This window comes from Balaenoptera ricei, chromosome 16 (assembly GCF_028023285.1).
Source record: "Balaenoptera ricei isolate mBalRic1 chromosome 16, mBalRic1.hap2, whole genome shotgun sequence".
Taxonomy (NCBI): Eukaryota; Metazoa; Chordata; class Mammalia; order Artiodactyla; family Balaenopteridae; genus Balaenoptera; species Balaenoptera ricei.
Genome location: NC_082654.1, coordinates 32,323,344 through 32,343,563, shown reverse-complemented (window position 1 = coordinate 32,343,563; position 20,220 = coordinate 32,323,344). Strand labels below are relative to the sequence as shown.

At 39.9% G+C, this 20,220-nt stretch overlaps 1 protein-coding gene across 1 annotated transcript; it reads left to right on the top strand.

Annotated features, from left to right (window-relative positions):
• The first annotated feature begins 472 nt into the window (after positions 1-472).
• Positions 473-19,133, top strand: CCNJ (cyclin J). Its single transcript, XM_059900310.1, has 6 exons — positions 473-636; positions 1,287-1,396; positions 7,663-7,873; positions 14,918-15,217; positions 15,305-15,464; positions 16,085-19,133. The coding sequence occupies exons 2-6, from the start codon at positions 1,328-1,330 to the stop codon at positions 16,494-16,496; spliced, it is 1,152 nt and encodes a 383-aa protein (XP_059756293.1). The 5' UTR covers positions 473-636; positions 1,287-1,327; the 3' UTR covers positions 16,497-19,133.
• The last annotated feature ends 1,087 nt before the right edge of the window (positions 19,134-20,220 follow it).

The following is a 20,220-nucleotide window of genomic DNA, read 5'->3' as shown; positions in this document are numbered from 1 at the left end:
AAATGGAGGGACTGATAATCCCATCCCTCGAATGTACGGGGCTGTTGTAACGCTAGATGAGGCCGACTCAATCCACGCCGAGAAGGGTTTAAAACGCCAACTTGAGGCATCGGAACTTTGCTCCTCCGCATCGGGGAGCCATCGAAGGTTCTCAGCAGGTGAGAGGCATGACCGGATTGGCCAACGGAAGGATGATCAGCATTTTAATTTCTCCGGCGCTCCCTTCAGACCTCTGCCCGCACCTCAGGCCGGCTTTGCGGTAGGTGGTGTTGGGGCTCTCGGGCAAAGCGAAGCTCAGGACCGCGCAAAGCCGACCGGCGATGCTGCCGCGTCCGGCGGGGGCCGCCAAGCCGCTGCCGGGCGTTGCACCTGGGCCCGGCCCGGCCGCCCATTGGACAGCTCCGGATGACCCGGCTGTATCGCGAGACGAGATTGGCAGCGGCGGGGCCGCATGTGCCCCCGCGCTGGCTTTGTACGCGGAGCCGCCTGCCGGTCCTTTAACAATGGGCGGCGCGAGCGCCCCGGCGCTGGGCCCGAGCTGAGGCCGGCGCTTCGCGGCCGACTGTCCGCAGCATGAGCGGGGCCGGCGTCCCCCGCACGCTGGCGGGGCTGGGCCTGTGAGGGCCGCGGTTCCGGGTAAGGGAGGCCGCCGTGGGAACCGGCAGGCCTGGGCTGGCTGCGGGGCACCGGACCCGCCCGGCCCGGCCTTTTGTTCGCCTTTCTGGGGCCGCGGGATCCCGTGCGCTCCTCCGGATGAGGAGGCGGCGGCCTGCGTGCGCGCTGGGGCCGGCCGGGCCGCGAGGAGGCTCCCGGGGAGGAGCGCGCCCCCGACTGTCTGCAGCGGGCACCCGGAGACGCGCGGGCGTTCGTCTCCGGGTTTCTCGGCGGGAGGTTTTCACCTCAGGGGGGCTGTGACTGGTGTCAAGTCTCCTCAGGGCCGGCTGGAGAATTAAAGCCGGGGCGCGGGAGCCCGAAGCCGGGCCTCCCGTCCGGCTTTCCCGAGCACGCGCCGGGGTCCGCGCCTTGGGAACTAGGGCCCAAGTTGGTCCCAGTTTGCCCGGCGCCCGGTCCGGCCGTTCTCCACACAAGCCGGCTCCTCCTGACCGGTGGCTCGGGTCTTACGTGCGGCGTCAGGGAATTGGTTTGGATCGGTGCTGATTTTAGGACGAGTCAGGTGAAGATGAACAGTCGCCCAGGGTGGCCTGAGGTCACACCCCTCGGGGAGGGGGCGCGGAGGGGCGCGTGGAGGGAGCTGGCAGTGACCGCGTCTGGGGTGTGTCTTACAGACTGAAGTTGCCGCGTCTGGCCAGGCGCGCCGCCCGGTCCCATGGAGCTGGAGGGTCAGTGGTGGCGGGGACAGCTGGCTGCCGATATCCATCAAGCTCTTCGATACAAGGTAACCGCGATGCCCAGACCTTTCCATTCGGTGTCTTATGCCAGTTACTATGAATCTTGGCTCCCTGGAAAGCCCGGTCCGGGTCTTTAACCACTAGTTTCCAGACCAGAAAAGGCGAGTTTGCCTATTTGCTCAAGGTTAATTAACTTCTTGGCTTCTTCCCTGGGTTGTAGCAGAAGAACCTGAAACCTGAATGAGGAGGGGGTGGGGCGTGGTAGTTGGGAGAGGGAAGGTGTGAAGGGACATTCTGATGTCCTTGTTTCCACGTGGAACATGGATTTGATACTGTATTTAAAAAGATAAGTGTGCTGGCTTTTTATTGGGCAGAGCAGCCTTCCTTCTATAGTTGCTGTTGCATGCAGCTGTCTGTTATGTCACATTTGTACAACAGTAAATTCCCCAGCCTTTCCACTAACTTGCTGTGAGACTTTGAACAAGTTACTTAATTTTCTGCTTCTCAATTTCCTCATCTGTCAAATGAATAATAATAATAGAACGTGCTTTATGGGACGACTGTGAAGATTAAAATGAGGTAATACTGTAGATGTGCTCAGAACAGTGCTTGGCATATAGTAAGCACTAAGGAAGTGATAACTATTTGTTATTCTCTACCCCCGAAACCCCAAGACTTGGGGGGTGTTCAAAAAGCCCTAAGGTAGGAGTTAGCTGCTTCTTCAGCTAATATCAAAGGCCGGGAGTAGACCTACTATATTTTAAAAGATGTTGGGGAAAAAGTACACCTTTCTGGCACAATGCAAATTTTGTTTATTGTTGCTCCTAAGTAACAATTTTATTCTGTATGTCATATCTTAGCGAAATGTGTCAACTCTGTGTCTTTGATAACCAGAAGAGAGACCAGATCCAAAATTAACTCTAACTTAACTTAATTTCACTATGGGTAGAGAGAGCCACTCATGTATAGAAAATTGGAAAGAAGCAAAACAGCTGACTCTTTAATAAAAAGGCTGCTCACTGTTGGAGTTGAGAGATCCTGGGATGATAATGAACTTGTATCTTGATTTTTTTTTAACCAGGTTAAGTAGATTAGAAAACCTAATTCTGACTTAAATTGTTACAGTTGTACCCTTTTCTAAAGTTTGAGTTCTAAATGCTGCTTATTAATTCTGACATTCAGTCTCATAGACACACTAAATACACCTCAGCCCACTAAGAGGCTGTTTGTACTACAGAAAAGTCTCAACTATGGCATGGTTCTCTGGAATGTTAAGAAGAGAGTTGCGGGTTTTCCACTTTGAAAATTGTCCAAATACCTGTTTGTTTGTTTGTTTGTTTTTTTCAGATGTTGTCTTTCAGTTTTAAATGCTCTTATTTTCTAAGTGTCAGCTCTTTATTCCTCTGGTATGTGGTGAAAATAATATTTGATGTTAATGATACATATGTTTTGTAATGACATGAAACTTAAAAGATTTTTCTTGGTGATTTCCATGGTTTTTGATTCTTACATTTTATGTGTAATTTTAATCCTGAGTGATTACCTGAATTAATTTTGTTAGTTGAGGTTGGAAATGGATTTTTTTCCAGCAGATTTGTTGAATGTTTTTGTGTATTGAGCTCTGGGGAGGATCCAAGGAGTAAGACACAATCTGTACTAAACTTACTTACAAACTATCAGAGGATGAGATAGCACAGGGCCTGAAAGAATGCTACTGAAAGTTGTCTTGGGCCACCTGCGGCATGCTACTGTGGGTTGTCTTTATTTTATCTTTAAGCATTGTGTAAGCCACATTCTTGTTATTTGACACAATGGCCACACTTTATAATTTGTTAATCAGTAAAACTTGAACCTGTGGAACTGGAGAGACCACTGTTTGTAGTACACTGAAGTCAAGGAAAGTTAAAATGAACTTTTCTCACAGAGAATACATGTTAATTCCAGGCTATTAATTAGGTGATTTAGTTGGGTAGTCATATGCTTATTCAACATATTTGCATGCCTACAGTGTGCAAGGTGCTATGTCAGGGGTTGGAATGGTAATAGTGAATGAGACAGACATGATCCCTACCTTTATGGAGTCTAATCTCATAAAATTTAGAGCATCTGAATTTGGGTCTTCCTTTGGGCAGTTGCCATTCAGGCACAATGGAAGGTATCTATGTTTAGACCCAAGGTTTGTGGAGGAATAATTGGTGTGACCAGCCTTGCATCTACTAGGGAAGAGTAAAAATTACAACAAATGAAAATCCTCTTTAACCCCAGATGCCAGCTGTACTGTTTTTGTAAAATACAATCACTTCTTCCCCCCCAACCCCCGACCCCCAACAAAGCAGCTGTCCTCTTATACCCTGTGTCTTCTCTTTCTTCTCATTGTTTTGCTATGTATACTAGTGTCTTAGGCTGCTTGGGGAAGTATTTTCAGGAGCCTTTATGACAGATGGGAACAATGCTAACTTTCTGAGAAGCATCAAGAAAATATCCCACAGAGTTGTGAGTATTCCTTCTATGCCTTTGTTTCCAGCCTGACTGGACAGTTAACCCATTCTGGGAAGGGGATGGCATTTAGGGTGGTGAGCTAATGGGGACCTGAGATTGGAGTTGGAGATGACATGTTTAGGTCTCTCTGCTTTGGTCCTGTGGGATCCTGAGAAGCAGACAGGAACAAGAGTGTTCAATTCTGGGGGATCAGGAATAGATATTAGAAAAAACTCATAAGCTGAGAGAAGCGTAGGTCATTTTCTCATGCGTATAACTGCACTACATGGACAAAGAACTAAATCTGACAGCCATATGATAAGCCCTTGTACTTTACCATTTAAAATAATATAAAGAGAATATATTGGACACATTGTTAAAAGTCCCCTAGTGATGGCCCTTGGATTCTTGCCTTTGTTTTGTCTTCATTTGGCAAAGTTAACATAGTTAAAAATAAAGTCCACAAGTGTCTTCCAGCTAAGTTTCCCAGTGCATCTTTGAGACCTTGTTCAGGCCTCTTTTACAGAAAGCCTGCCCTGGTTTTGTTTTTTCCTAACATCCCACCCCGTGAGCTGGGTTAGATCTCCCTCCTCAGTGTTCTATAATACCCTGTGGTTACTATATTATATTCTAATAATCTCTGTATTTTGGTTCACCTGCTAGAGAGAGGCTTGAAACTGTATTCCAGCTTTTATCCCTGAGGTTAGCACAGTATCTGCTACATGGGAGATGCTCAATAAATGTCACATGATGACAGCTAAGAAAGTTGGAATTTGAAATGGTAACTCATTTACACCATTGTAAAAATCTACAGAAATGGTAAAAAAGAGAAAAATCCTAGCGACTACATGAGAAATTCGCATGTTCCCTTTATTTAGAGAAATTAGTATTTTTTCTCTTCAGAGAGTTGAGCAAGCCTAAGCCAATGTGTTTTCTTTTTCTTCAATAGCATTTGTTGATTCTTTTTTCACTTATACAAAAATTAAAAACATAAAATAGCCCATTAGCCTATCTCCCAAGTAACTCCTACTAATATATTTTTAAGTGATACATGCATATGGGTTTAAAAATTTTGGGATAGTATCTGGTGTTTTATTTATTTATTTATTTACTTTGGCTGCACTGGGTCTTCATTGCGGCGCGTGGGCTTCTCTAGTTGCAGCGCGCAGGCTTAGTTGCAGTATGTGGGATCTTAGTTCCCCTACCAGGGATCGAACCCGGGCCCCCTGCATTGGGAGCACAGAGTCTTAACCACTGGACCACCAGGGAAGACCCAGTATCAGGTTTAAAATGAGCTTTCCCCAACCCTCACTATTCCCTGATTCCCTAAGGTTACCAGCATTATTGGGTTTTTTTCCTGAAAAGATACCCAATAAATTAGTATATCTGCAAATACAATTTTTTTGTTGTTGATACAAGAGGTTATAATATATATTCACTGTTCTGTACCTTCCTCCCACCCCACCCTCACTCAGTTTGTCAGAATTTTCTATATCAACACATATAGGTCTACTGCCCTTTATTTTAATGTCCACATTGAATCGATGTCCCTTAAGTTTATTTAATTAGTTCCTTATTGATAGACATCAAGCTTTTTAAAAAAATTACGCTTATTTTGAGACCCCCTATACCCTTTACCCAGTCCTCCCTCCCCATCTCCCCCCCTACCCCCATGGTAACAATCTTGCAAAACTATGGTACAATTATCACAGCCAGGATAGTATTGATATTGATACAGTCAAGGTACAGAACATTTTCTGTACATTTATCACCACAAGGATCTCCCATGTTACCCTTTTATAGGCACACCCTCTTTCCTCCCATCCTCATCCTCCCTTAACCTCTGGCAACCACTGATCTGTTCTTTATTTTTATAATTTTGTCATTTCAAGAATGTTATATAAGTGGAATTATGCACTATGGGATCTTTGGGGATTGGGTTTATCCACTGAAAATAATTCTCTGGAGATCCATGCAGGTTTTTGACATTAACCTCTTTATTCCACCATTTTGCTATTAAAAAGAGTGCTGCAAAGGACCTCCTTATATGTAGGATAAATTCCTAGGCCTGGTGTTGCTAGGTTAAGGGGTATCTGCAGTCTGCATTTTCAAAAATTCATATTACCTAGTTCTCCTTCAGGAGGTTATATCAATTGTCAGTGTCACCAATAATATATGGGAGTTCCTATATCCACTCTTGATAGCATAAGCAAAAGATTAATAAAATATAATCTGGTAAGTGAAAAACTATATAGTTTTCCCTCATTATCCATGGGGAATTTGTTCCCGGATCCCTGCGGATACCGAAATCTGAGGATGCTCAAGTCCCTTACATAAAATGGAGTAATATTTGTGTATATCCTACACACATCCTCCCATATACTTTAAATCATCTCTAGATGACTTAATCATCCATGTTGTAGCATATATCGGAATTTCATTCCTTTTTAAGGCTGAATAATATTCCATTGTATGTATATATTGCATTTTGTTTATCCATTCATTTGTTGATGAACACTTGGGTTGTTTGTTTCCACTTTTTGGCTGTTGTGGACAATGCTGCTATGAACATGGATGTACAAATATCTGTTTGAGTCCCTACTTTAACTTCTTTTGGGTATATATCTAAAAGTGGAATTGCTGGATCATATGGTAATTCTACATTTAATTTTTTTTAAGGAATTGCAATACTGTTGTTCACAGTGGCTGCACAGTTTTATATTCCTTCCAATACACAAGGGTTCCAATTATTTTATATCCTTGTTGACACTTGTTAGTTTCTGTTTTCTAGATTTTGTTTTTTGGGTTTTTTTGACAATAGCAATCCTAATTGGTATGAAATGGTATCTCTTAATGGTTTTTATTTGCATTTCCCTAATGATTAGTGATTTTGAGCATCTTTTTGTGTGCTTATTGGCCATCTGTACATCTTTTTGGAGAAATGTTTAGTCAAGTCCCTTGCCCATTTTTTAATTGAGTTGTTTTTTTTGTTGTATATATAAAAGAGTTCTTTATTTAATCTGGATATTAACACCTTACCAGATACATGATTTGCAAATATTTTCTCCCATTCTGTGTGTTGCCTTTTCACTCTGTTGATAGTGTCCTTTGATGCACAAAAGTTTTTATTTTGATGAAGTCTAATTTGTCTTATTTTTTGCTTTTTTTTTTCCTGTGCTTTTAGGGTCATAGCCGTGTTACTTCCTTCCATTGTGATACCTTTTGGGTTTAGTGTGGCATTATGCTGAGCTCATAAAATGAATTTAGAACCCTTCCATCTTTCTCTGTGTTCTAGAAATACTTTAATAGTATAGAAATTTTCTAATTTTTAAAAAATGAGAAGCCTGATTAGAAGATACTAGTGGATGTATACTAGTCTCTACCTTCCACATCCCTGCATGTATAATACAGTATGCATCATACGAGGAACATATCTGTTACCTTCTAACCAAAAGCTTTGAGCTTCTTGTAGGGGGTGTGTATATATGGTTTGGTTGGTATTTTGGTAATGCTGTTTTCCTGAAAACACCTGGTAGGGAAAACAGGATTCCCTTATTAAAAATCTTGCTAGAATACATTTATTCCATAATGCAAGAAACACCTATAACTGGTTATGTCAGATGTGGTTAAGAATAAGGAGAAAAGTTTGGTTTTAAATTTTAAATGCCATTCATTATCCTGCCACTCAACTTTTTCATTTTTGTGTTTTACTCAAGAAAAGTGTGTTTTAGGCACTTGTATCAGTAATATATTGGGGAAAAAGTGTCACCTTTGCACTGTGGGAATAATTCTTCTATATGCTATGTTAGACTAAATGTTGTTCCTCTTGATTTAGGAGCTGAAGTTACCTTCCTACAAAGGCCAGTCCCCTCAACTAAGTCTTAGAAGGTATTTTGCTGACTTGATTGCCATTGTGAGCAATCGTTTCACCCTCTGCCCTTCTGCCCGACATCTTGCTGTCTATTTGCTGGACCTGTTTATGGATCGGTATGACATCTCTATCCAGCAGCTGCATTTAGTTGCACTTTCCTGTCTGCTTCTAGCAAGTAAGTATGAATCTGATATACATGACTGGAAAATTCCATTGTTTATAATAAAATAAATTTACATAGAACTCAGTGAAATATCACCAAATTCCTTTCACTCCAGTTTACTAGTATCAGAAAGTTTATGTTGAAAGTGCTTTTTGGCATAGTAATTCTTAACCAGACATATTAAAAAGTGGCTCTGGAGTCTTTTTAAAACATGTGTGCCTGGGCCCTACATCCTGAAGATTCTGATACAGATATCTAAGCCACTCCAGATCTACTGACTCAGAATCTACATCATGGGGCCTGGATATTTTTTAACTTTTTAAAAGTTCCAAAGGTGATTCTGATGTACTTTTCCAATTGAGAACCATTGTCTTAAAGCAGTGATTCTCAGCCAAGAGCAGTTGTGCCTCATGGCAGGTATTTGGCAATGTGTGGAGACAGTTTTGGTTGTCGTCACAACCTGGGAGGAAGGTAAACATCTGCAATGCACAGGACAGCCCCGCACAACAAAGAATTATCTAGCCCAAAATGTCAGTGGAGCTTAGGTTGAGAAACTCTAAAAGGTACCATACTCGTGCTGTTAGAATACCTTCTACTGAGTATGTAATGAGTTGGCTTAATGAACTGAAGATTCATGTGCAACTGCTATAAATGTGAAAACATCTGCTTTTGCAGTAGGCAAAACTATGTAGTAAGCTGTAAGGTAGAATCTGATAATGAGTCTTTTGGTGCCTTTCTCTTAACATCTTCCTGTAACACATTTCATTGTTTGTTAGTACCTTGAGAGAAAGAGGGTGAGTAAAGGCATTGAAACTGAAAGTTTTCTTCTTTTAGTAATGTGAAAAGATGGTATTTGATATTGAAGTTGAGTCCATTTTGTAGTTTTTATATTATTCATGTCATTACAATAGAAATTTAAGTCCCACTTAAAGTAGCATGTAGAAATACTGACTGCCTTCACCTAACCTCCACTTGAGGGTTTAGGATCCAATGTGGTTGCTTTCTAAGGAACATTCCTCCTCTACCCTGCCACCAGAATTCTTTCTAAAACACCTTTGCACTTTGACTGCAAATAAACCTAAACCAAATTCAGGCCTGTGTGGTATCATTTATGAAACCAATCTCTTCTCAGATTTTCTTTTCCTGCCCTTATTTTTCCTTTCATCTGATGACCTCAACCTCTTATTTTATCTCCTTGAGCAGGTCTTTTTGTAAGTTATTTCAACTCCTTTGTGGACCAGGCTGAATATAAATAAACATAGCCCACTGATGACTTTCCACTGCCTGTGGGTTGAGGTGGAAACTCCTTATTGTAACATTTAGAACCTTTCATCTGGACCTAGCCACCTTTCTAGACTTGTCTTCCAACCCTGTCCCCATGTAACTTGAGTCAAATTCTTACCAGAATAGTATATTTCCTGAATATCTATATTTCTCTCTTAATCTGTTATCCTCTGAGATCCAGACACATCACCTGCTCCTCTCCCCACCATCCAGAAAGCCAGAGGTAATGCTTGTACATTTATAAGTAACCTTTAATTTAACCTTTAATTAAGATTTCATCCTCATAAGCAATCATGTGTACAATTCTGTATATGTTTCATCACTAGCTATGAAGCCCTTTGTGGTTTAATAGTTTGCATAGGATTGGAAAAACCCATACTTGACATGTCAAATGTGTGAGTATCCACATGGAATGGCTTCTTGTTATCCTGAGAATGTTAGTTTATTATAGGATCAGTTTATAGTAGAGAGACACTGGAAGTCAAACATGCAAGTTCGGTTATTTTAAAAACTTGGGATCATTAATGGAAAATTTTTTGCCTGCTGTGGTTATCACTGTCCTTTTACCACTACCAAGCCCTACCTGGTCTATGCCTGTGGACTGTGAAATTATGAGTGATGCATAGTCAGTTCGTAGACTGACTTACATTTGTGACTAAAATTACTAGTAATGTACTAAGTGACTTGGGGATTATAGACTAGATATTCGTAAACTACATGTCACTACCAAAGCTCACCGAGGCCTCTAGGTGAATGACAGCTCTGGCTACCATGCAGTGCTTGGCATTGGTGTCAGGTTTCTGCAATTTCCACAATTTGGGGAAAGGATACTTTATTTGTGCACCATCTTAGATTGGTTGGAATGGAGTTTTCAGTTGTTCTTGTTTTTAAATTATCTATTACTGTTAGTTTAACGTCGTGATCAATTTATTTTATTGAAGGTTATTTGATTTAATCTGTGTAGTAGTATATAGTTCTTTTGGCTCATTTTCCAGGAACTAGGCTTTAGGATTTGTATTTGCTGGGTTCAAATGTGAACTGTTTACCACCTGTTACTAAAAGTCAGATACCTCTTCCCTTTGTTCTACTGACCCCACCCCTTTTTCCCTGAGAGAATTGCTTTTACATGTTCCTCTTCCACTGGAGAGTGGGAAAGTGTGAGATAGGTGTCCCCCAGGGTCTCAGCTCCTCCCAAGTAGGCACTGGTCAAAGGAGTTCAAGCTATCAGCTCTTCACTAGGGTCAGGAATCAAAGAGACTGGCCCTTAGTAGCCCACTGCAATCTCTCCTCCCTCCAGTCTAACTTTACTACAACAGAAGTGCTTAGGATGCTTATAAACTGGTAGCCTGTTTTCAGTATCTGATGTCTGTTTTAAATTTGTGGAGTTCATTCTAGTGTTTCTTACATTCTTACACTCTGTCTTCTTACATTTGGATTCCGATGTCAGCTCTCCAATTAGTTATCATAAACTTTATTCAAATAATGCTTCTCTCCTCACAGAATGGATGTCCCCCTCCCCCAGCTGCTCCCTGCTTTGGGATGGGCAGCCTGTTGTGTAAAAGTGAAAAACAACTTACAGCTGACAGGACTGGGTGACAGCTGTATTTCAGTTATTAAATAGGTCAGAAGGCTTTTGGTAGTTTGGCTAAAAATGGAGCACAGCTTATAAGTTCAGGTACTAATGCATATCCTGCTGCCTGGGTGTACATACTATTAGAGGTAGGAAGAAAGGGCCTACAGACTGGGGAGAGGCGTGTAGTGTTTTAGAGCGGGGATTATAGGAAATCTATATGGATATAGGTTTGAATCTCATCAGCAATATGAATTTCAACAACTTGAACTTGAGTCTCAAGTTACTTCTCTATAAAATAAAAATAGACACCTTACAAAGTTGTTGTGAGGATCAAGTGGGGTAATATGTTTAAAAGCATGTATGAAATTGACACATATAAGTTAGCATTGTAATGATTAATTCCTCCATAAGTGTTCTATAATCTTCACTGGCTCCCTAGCCCCAAAGGTTTTGGCTCATTCCAGAAAAGACTCTGATTTATCCTGGGAAATTCTCAAACTCTAACTCTTTGACATGTATACCCTGGCTTCCCTTGCCTTCTGTGATCAGCATTGAACTTGTAGAGAGCATGGAAACAGTCTTAAACATGAGGCTTTTGATAATTTGCTCAAGGTATTGTGTAACTAAGATTTTGGAGTCAAGATGAAGCCAAAGTGAGATTATAAGCTTTTAATAGTAAAAATTTGTGACAAGAACTTGTTTCTCCTTGCTCACCAATACTGGGTTGACAAAGCTTTTTACTATTTGATGGGTGAAAAACTGTATTTCACAGATGATTTTGTTTATATCAATTTTTAGTGAGATTAGAACCTTTTTTTTTTTTTTTCCTATGAATTATCTCTTCTGGTTCCTAACCCATTTTTTAATTAGATTGCTAGTCTTACACATTTGTGAGAGTTCTTGGTAAATATTAAGGATGACTTCTTTCCTACTTAGTAATAAAAGACTAGAATGTGAGTTGGCAGAGATTACAGTGACATCTGATCCATGCCCTACTACCACATAGCTGCCATTCACTCCTGGCTTTGAAAATGTGCTGGTTTCCATGGCTGATCTGAACATTTCCTATAAAGACAACCTGATGTTTTGTTTCTGTGGCCCCTAATTCTTTGTTTCCTGGGAAGCAGATGAGAATTTCCTGTGCCTTTATTTCCTGTTTGGGGGCCTTTATCAATATAATCACATGGCTTCCGGTATTTCCTTTCAATTGAAGAAACTGATCTTTGTGATCTGTATGTGGTATTAACGGATAAGTAGGTTTAAAATAGTCACACACATAGCATTCAGCACAATAAAAACTGGATATGAATGCAGGTGCTCATTGACGCTGTCACACATTTTGAAATCCTTTAATATCCATGTATCTGAGTGTATTACTATATATAATGAAAAGGTTCCAAAAAAACTTAAACCTTAATTAAAATCCCAAGTATGGTTATTTATGCAGCATGCAGGTTATTTTTTATCTTTGCAAATCAAGATGCAAAGGCTTTCATGCTTGTAATAGCCAAGTACTTTATAAATATAAAAACCCCATGGATGCTTAATAATATAAAAGTTTGTCTATTCTGGTAGTTGTTGTCCCCATTTAACCTGGTGTAGTACTTTGGTCTAGAAGCACAGATTTGGGAATTCAAACATAAGTCTTCTATTTTGGGTTTGACTCAACTTAATTGACTTTAAATGAATTGGCCAACCTTGCTACCTTGGTTTCTTGAGCTGTGAAATTGGTCATATACAACTGTTTTCTATTGAAAGTTTCAAGGAGATAGTATGAAACATTCTTGATCCTTGAATTAAACAGTGGATTGTGGTATATTTCTTCAAAGGAACGTCAAGCATGATATAAAAAAACTCATTAATTTTTTACAATACCCCTTTGAAGTATACTGCCAGTATTGCTGCTTCTACACAAATAGAGTACTTTGAAAGTCTTAATGATTCATCCAGAGGGCTTGAACTAAATACCTAGGTCATTCTCCTGAAGAATTCCATTCGGTTATACTGAGAACAGTGGGTTCATCTCCTATATTTATGCAGTGATCACGCTGGATGACTGTCATTAAGACTACTTTAGTGCTTTCAGCTGTACTAATAAATGCCTCTGGCAAAACTTGTGAAATTTATCTTTATGTGATTTGAATTGGGAAGGACTATCTAGATTCTTGAAAAGTCCGAATTATGTAAGTTTTTTGGATCATCTCTTACCTGCAGCAATGTTAAGAGTAGTTTAAATCTAACAAAGTTCAAAATTTCTGGAGTGGGAGCGAAATTTTAAACTTCTTTGGGACTAGACTCTTCTTAAAGTTATGAGCTTAGAGTCTCTTGGCATAGGAGACAAAACCTTCTACTCTCGTTCACCCTCCCTAAGCAAAGACCAGGGTAGTTAACAGCGCTTTTTCCCCAGCCCCTAAGGCAGTCTGACTTGAACAAACCTCACTGACTTCATTACGTGGAACATCTGGGCTGAGTGATTCTGGCCACTGCCATTTGTTGTCGGAACTTCAATGTGTGGTGTAAACCCATTCCCTCTGGAAGAGAAACTTCACAGGGAAACTCATTTGGTTTCTTCTGGTTTGGTAGTCTTTGTGGTCTTCCCTAAAAAATGCTTTTAAATGGATAAAATAAAATTGTAAGATTTCTAAAGAAATCAAATATATTTAAATAGTTATCAAAATAGTAAAACAAAAAATTTATATAGTAATATATAACATATTCTAACTATAATTATGAACAAATGCAAAAGCTATTGTGAGAAATCTATAATAATTACAATATAATATGACTATTTTATACCTTAATGTAAAATAGAACATAATGCTAGGAGGTAGAAAGCTTCAGTTTTAATTTCCCTTCTTCTATGGATAATCATGGAACAAAGACCCAAAGAGACTTGACGATAACTCTTTTGGTTCTCTTGCTGCATTTGGAAAATCATAATAGTACTTGATAGCTTGAGCTTTCTCCAGCCATAATTTTTCGAAACATCTAAAGTGAATGATTTATATATAGTAAATGCTTGCTTGGAAATTAAAGTGTGAGATGGTACATAATCCGTAGAAAAATTATTCAGGGGCTGGAGAGGGCATTTTATTCCTCAGCTGTGCATATGGATGAGTATTTCCTGAAAAGAAGTTAATGCCTTCAAATAATGACATTCAGCCATCAGAGCATCTTTACTCCTATCCTGCTTTGAGTAAGGGGATATAAAAGTGGTATAAAATATCCTCCCTTTTCTTTTCTTTTTTTTTTTTTTCATTTTTTCATTTTATTTTTATTTTATTTTTGGCTGTGTTGGGTCTTCGTTTCTATGCGAGGGCTTTCTCTAGTTGCGGCAAGCGGGGGCCCCTCTTCATCGCGGTGCGCGGGCCTCTCACTATCGCGGCCTCTCTTGTTGCGGAGCACGGGCTCCAGACGCGCAGGCTCAGCAATTGTGGCCCACGGGCTCAGTCGCTCCGCGGCATGTGGGATCTTCCCAGACCAGGGCTCGAACCCGTGTCCCCTGCATTGGCAGGCAGATTCCCAACCACTGTGCCACCAGGGAAGCCCCCTCCCTTTTCTTAATAACAGACTTGGCTAGGTTTTTGTTTTGAATTTAGAAGAGGAGGAATAGGGTTTTTTGTACAATGAGAATGCTTGTGTTAGATATTCACCCAGTTTTTTTCCTCTAATCTATTTGTATCTCTCTGGAATTGAGATTATGCTGAAAATATGCTGAGATGAAACACTTGAAGCTTAGCTATTTTTGATTTTAGATAACTATGACATTAAATTCTTTAAACTTTCTTCTGTTCTAAAATAATTTTCTTTTACCAACTACCGCCTGACCCCCAAAAGAAAGTTCCTGAAAAGATTCAGCTGGTGAGATGAGGGAGTTATTTTTTCATTGGCACATAGGACTGTTTTCATTACACGGTAGGACACAGATCAAAATGTTTACACGTTACGTTTTTTTTGTTTTTTTGGTTTTTTTTTAGGGGAGGGTGAAGGGTGGGGAACAGAGGCACTGGGAGAGAAAACATGTAGATATGAGAACCACAGAGTTCTGGCACAATTGTATCTGCCCAAAGTAGGGGAAAAAAATGTCTGGATCTAAATCTTTGCACTAGGACAGCAGATCCCATTTAAGTGACTAGACTTACATTGATCACTCACCTAACATTTTCTCTCTCTCACTGTTATTTTCCTTTGCTTATAAGGTAAATTTGAAGAAAAAGAAGATAGTGTGCCTAAGCTGGAGCAGCTCAACAGCCTGGGTTGTATGACTAATATGAATCTAGTATTAACAAAACAAAATTTGCTACATATGGAACTATTATTATTAGAAACCTTTCAGTGGAACCTCTGCCTTCCAACAGCTGCCCATTTCATTGAGTATTATCTCTCCGAAGCCGTGCATGAAACCGATCTTCATGACGGCTGGCCAATGATTTGCTTGGAAAAAACTAAACTCTACATGGCCAAGTATGCAGATTACTTCCTGGAAGTATCTTTGCAAGGTGAGTCATTGTGGATGCCAGTAAATGACTTGTGAGCTTGTGACTTGTGCATTCTGTTGCTTAGGTTCATTTTTGATGTCTCCACAGATTATGCCTTTCTAAATTATGCACCTTCTTTAGTAGCTGCAGCATGTGTGGCTTCTTCAAGGATTATACTTCGTCTTTCTCCAACGTGGCCTACAAGACTGCATCGTCTTACTGCTTACTCCTGGGATTTCTTAGTGCAGTGCATTGAACGGCTATTGATGTAAGCCTCTTTGTTCTTGTGTTTGTAATTTCTTATTAACATTCTTCATGTATAAGGGGCCCTGGGAACAAGTTCTCAAAGGCCCAGAGCTTTTAGGATACTGGCTCTGACAGCTGCCTGCTGCCATGAGCAAGCCGCTGTATGAGCAGTACTTGGTGGAAGGGGAATTCCTTTTGGCTGTTATGCAGGTAGAGGTTGTCATTGCTAGTATGATTCTGGGTACATAGTAAGGAAAGGAGGTGCTCTTGTGTGAGCCCATAACTCTGAGATCATCCAGGCAAATCTTGCCTCATTCCCACATCTTTGAATTGTGGGACCATCAGGATGTCACCAAAGTGGCAGTCATATTTAAGTACTTATTGTGGACATAGCTCCAAGCTGAAAATAGTCCTTAAAGCTACCAGCAGCCAGTTCCCAAGGGCTCTACCAAGGAAAGGAGCTTTTAGAAGGCTAAGAGTGAGATTTTTCTGTTGTTGAAATTATGGTTGCAGTGACTGCTACCTGGGCAGTGGGGCAGTCTAGTGAGTCAGCTGTGAAGGAGTTGGGGGTGGTGCATGGCTTTCTTGCAAATTTTTCTCAAGTTAACATTATTAACAGTTTCCTTTCTCTCCATGTTGCAGTGCTCATGATAATGATGTGAAAGAAGCAAACAAACAGAGAGGACAGGCAGGACCTCAGCCAGCACAACTAAGTGTGTTCCAGACAGCCTCCCAGCCCTCTCGGGCAGTTCACTTTCAGCAGCCTCAGTATCTCCATCAGACACATCAGACCTCGCTGCAGTATCGCCATCCTGTATCGGAACAACCAAGCTGTCAGCAGATTGTATCTACCACACACACCTCATCTTACACACTACCGACATGTCCTGCTGGCTTCCAAACTAGTGTTCAGGGCCTTGGGCACATGCAGACTGGTGTTGGGATGTCACTGGCAATACCAGTAGAAGTTAAGCCCTGTCTGAATGTTTCTTATAACCGTAGTTATCAGATAAATGAACATTACCCTTGCATTACTCCATGCTTTGAAAGGTGATTTTATGCGAAGGTAAGACTGGTAACCCAGACTGTTTGTGACTCAAAGCTCTGGGGCAAGCTTTTTGTAAACTTCTCTTCAAAAGGAAAGGGATCCAAATGGCATCAGAACTCTTCCAGCACCAGCACCAGGAAGACTGAATATCCCTTCCAACGCACCATGAATATCTGGGAGGACTAAGCTAACACTGCAAACACTTTAACAGTGTGTATGTCAAATCCTGTTAAAACACATCCTTATATGACACAAATTTTAAAGCCCCAACTGATGGTCCAAATATTTCAAAAACATTCAACACAACAGAAAACTTGGACAGACTTCAATTCGCCGTTTTGTGATTTGACCTGTGGTGGCCTCTGGGCCTTATGTTGGCTTATATGTCAGAAACTAATGTTTATCTGTGGACTTGCCAAACAGTCTTTTTATGAAGGAAAGTTACAGTATTAATTTTTGAAGAGGTCCTTTTTCTTATTCTGCAGTTTTGAGTTATATTTTTGATCTACAAATGAATCTCTGACTAAGTTTAAACTCATGAATTGCTATGCTATACCAGTCTGTGCAGTTAAAAAAATTTTTTTTAGATATTCTATATAACTTCCTATCACAGATAGTACAGGTACCTGGATTTATGTACTAAAATTAAGGGTGGAGTAGCTCTCTTATCTTAAAGTCATGGTCATAAATTTTTGTTGTTTTTTCCCCTAAAGATCAGCCTCAAATCTTTAGAATTAAACACATTTAACTCAGGGAATTTGAACTACTTGGAAACTTAACTGTAATGCAACATGCTTTGGGAATGTTATAGTATGAACTACCTTAATAACATAGGTTAGTATACTCCTGCTAGAATGTGTTTTCAAACGAGAACATAATTGTATCCTAGAATGAATGAAGTGGTGGTTCCTATCATTCATAATACATATATAAGTTTTGCATTTCTCAGTGCAATCAATGATTTATACTCAGATTTGATATTATTCTAAAGTTTTTTCAAGGGAAGGCAAAACTGTAAAATGTCAGTACTAGAATAAAGTCCCATAGGTTTATTTTGAAGTGGAACATGGCCAGGGTAGTTCTCAGGTTGTGCTAGAGCAGCACTTTGTTACATGGAAGACAGGTTTTATAAGCAACCTTTGACTCCAGCTAGTCAAGAGTAAGCAGGCAAAGGTGACTTTCATTAGATTGGCCCCAGGACTGCCCTGGGACATTTCACTATACTGGTGATGAGTGAAAACAGCAATAAGTCATTACAGCAAGGGCAATTTGGGGGTAAAGAGTTTGGAGGGAATAAACTGAAAAAGTAAAAAGAAAAAACCATTGTAATAACTGAAACTTGTATACATTGTGCTCTTAACTGTGGGAGAAGAGATATTTGGTGGAGGGAAGCTTTCTGATTTAAAAATTAGTAAGTTGTGTCTTTTTGTTTGTGTTTTTTTAAAGGTAGCACTTGAATAGAAGGGAAACTGCATGGCAGGTATGTAACTGCCACAATATGCATTGAAGACAAACTTATTATAAAGATGTTGTGGGTATGCAGCAGGAGTCTCAGTAATCAAGCCAATGGCTTTTGTTAGGAAGGGAAGGGACTCAACACAGCAGTGGGTCTATCCAGATGGCTCCAGTAGATGAATGTGGGTGGGTGGCTTCTGTCAGCGTGAATTCTTACAGAATATCCTTTCCTTTAAAGAAAGGTAACTTTTAGAGTACATAAGTACATAGGGCATGATGTGGATTTATAAGTCTGGTAGATAAAATGAAAAACCACTCAGGTAAGAACACTCACTCATGGCAGTTTTCAAGCATGAAAATTGTTTTCTGAAAGTATCACCACTTTCTCTTTACAGAAGGCTGCTAATTGGATTTTGGTAGTTCTTACCTCAAGAGAACTTGAATTATTTGGGGGAAGGTGGGTTCAAAAGAGAATATATCATTCACATTCAGAACCTAGCAACCTGGACCAATTTTCAGTATTTTAACTACCTCAATAATACTATGAATGTAAGATACTGGGATAGAGATCCCAACTTGAAACAACAACTGGTGCCTATGGTAATTTAATGTCTTGTCAAATGCTTTTACTGACTGGTTTAAATGTCATTCTTGTTATAGAATATGCCTTTTTAAAAATGCTATAATAACACTTTCCCAGTTTATATTTTAAAAAGCTAAAGAACACTGGATTAATTTGGGGGGGGGATGTAGAGTAAAATAAGTAATTGGTTACTGTTGCTGCATACCCAGGGTGGAGTGGGATGGGGTGGTTGGAGAACCAGAACTATTTTTAAAACATTAGGTTTCAATATAAATACAACTCACAACTGCTAGCTTTGGGGGGTGTGGGTGGGGGAGTGGTGTGGGTTTTGTTTTGTTTAATTTATTGATTAGTCTTTAAAGTAGGTTTTTTTGTTTTTTGCGATTACCGGACCATCATTAAATGTGTACTGTGAAGAAATTAATGATATGCATAAAGGGCTTTACCAAAGTCCACTAAATAAACACTAAAGTACAGACTGCAAACCAAAATGTATCTGTTATGACATTAATTGCAAATAGCGAGTATGGTGCTGAAGTCCACACCAATGGAATTAGATGAGTGCTATGCACTTAATTTTAAAATAAAACTAGTTTTTGGTAAAATGGTTTTGGTGTTTTGTTTTAAATATAAATTTGATGTATCTCTGCAGCTTCATTAAACCATATCATGTAAGTCAGACTTGGAATTATACTTACTAAGAAAAGGCTATCCAGATGGAGAATATAACCATAGTAGTGGGAAACATTTGTCCATTCATTATGTATTCCATACTGAGCACCAAAGCCAACAAAAGTATATTTGACACCGCCTTTTTGGACGTTTGAGCATAAAATCAGTTGTTAGTAATGTTAGAATTGCAGCGTATAATTTATGAAACAATAATGCAAGCTGCAGAAAATTTGAAATCTGATTTCAAAAGTAGGGATGCAGAAAATGGTCAAAGGTGTGAGAGGGAATAGGGTCAACAGTAATGGTCTGTTCATTTAAGCATCATTTGCTACTTAATTCAACTTAAAATTTAGCAGATAAAATTTGTTTTGAAGAGTAAAATTTTTTAACAGGCTTGTACATGTGGGTTAGGAATTTATATCCCTCAGAAGTATTTTTTTAATTAGTTCTGTGTACTGTCGCTTATTCTGGCACCTCACGAGAGTCAGTTAATACTCTGTTCTTTAAGGCTGAATTTAAGAAAAAGAGCAACAAGCATTCCAAACCAGGGCAGGTAGCTGTACACTGAAGTGATTCTGAGCCCCGTGTGATAAGTTTATATTCATCAATAACTGGCCTTGTCAAGCACATAGTGAGACTTACCACCTCTCTAGCCTCAAGCAGCTTACATTTAGCTTGATATGACTAGCTCACTTAAAGTAGTAGAATGGTTATAGTCCGGAGCTCAGTTTAAAATTATCTTGGTTAAGGGATCACTCAACTTTCATTTTAAAATCTCTTAGATTAAAAAAAATTTTTTTAATTAATAAGTACAGTCAGTTGAAAGCATCAAGACCAGCCTGCTCCCTATGAAGATACTTCTCATCCCTGACCCACTGCCACTTTTTTTAAATTAAAATTTTCTATGACAGTTTTTTTTTAAGAGCAGTTTTGGGTTCACAGCAAAACTGAGGAAGATGCAGAGATTTCTCCCTGCCCCCCACATGCATAGCCTCCCCCATTACCAACATCCCCCACCAG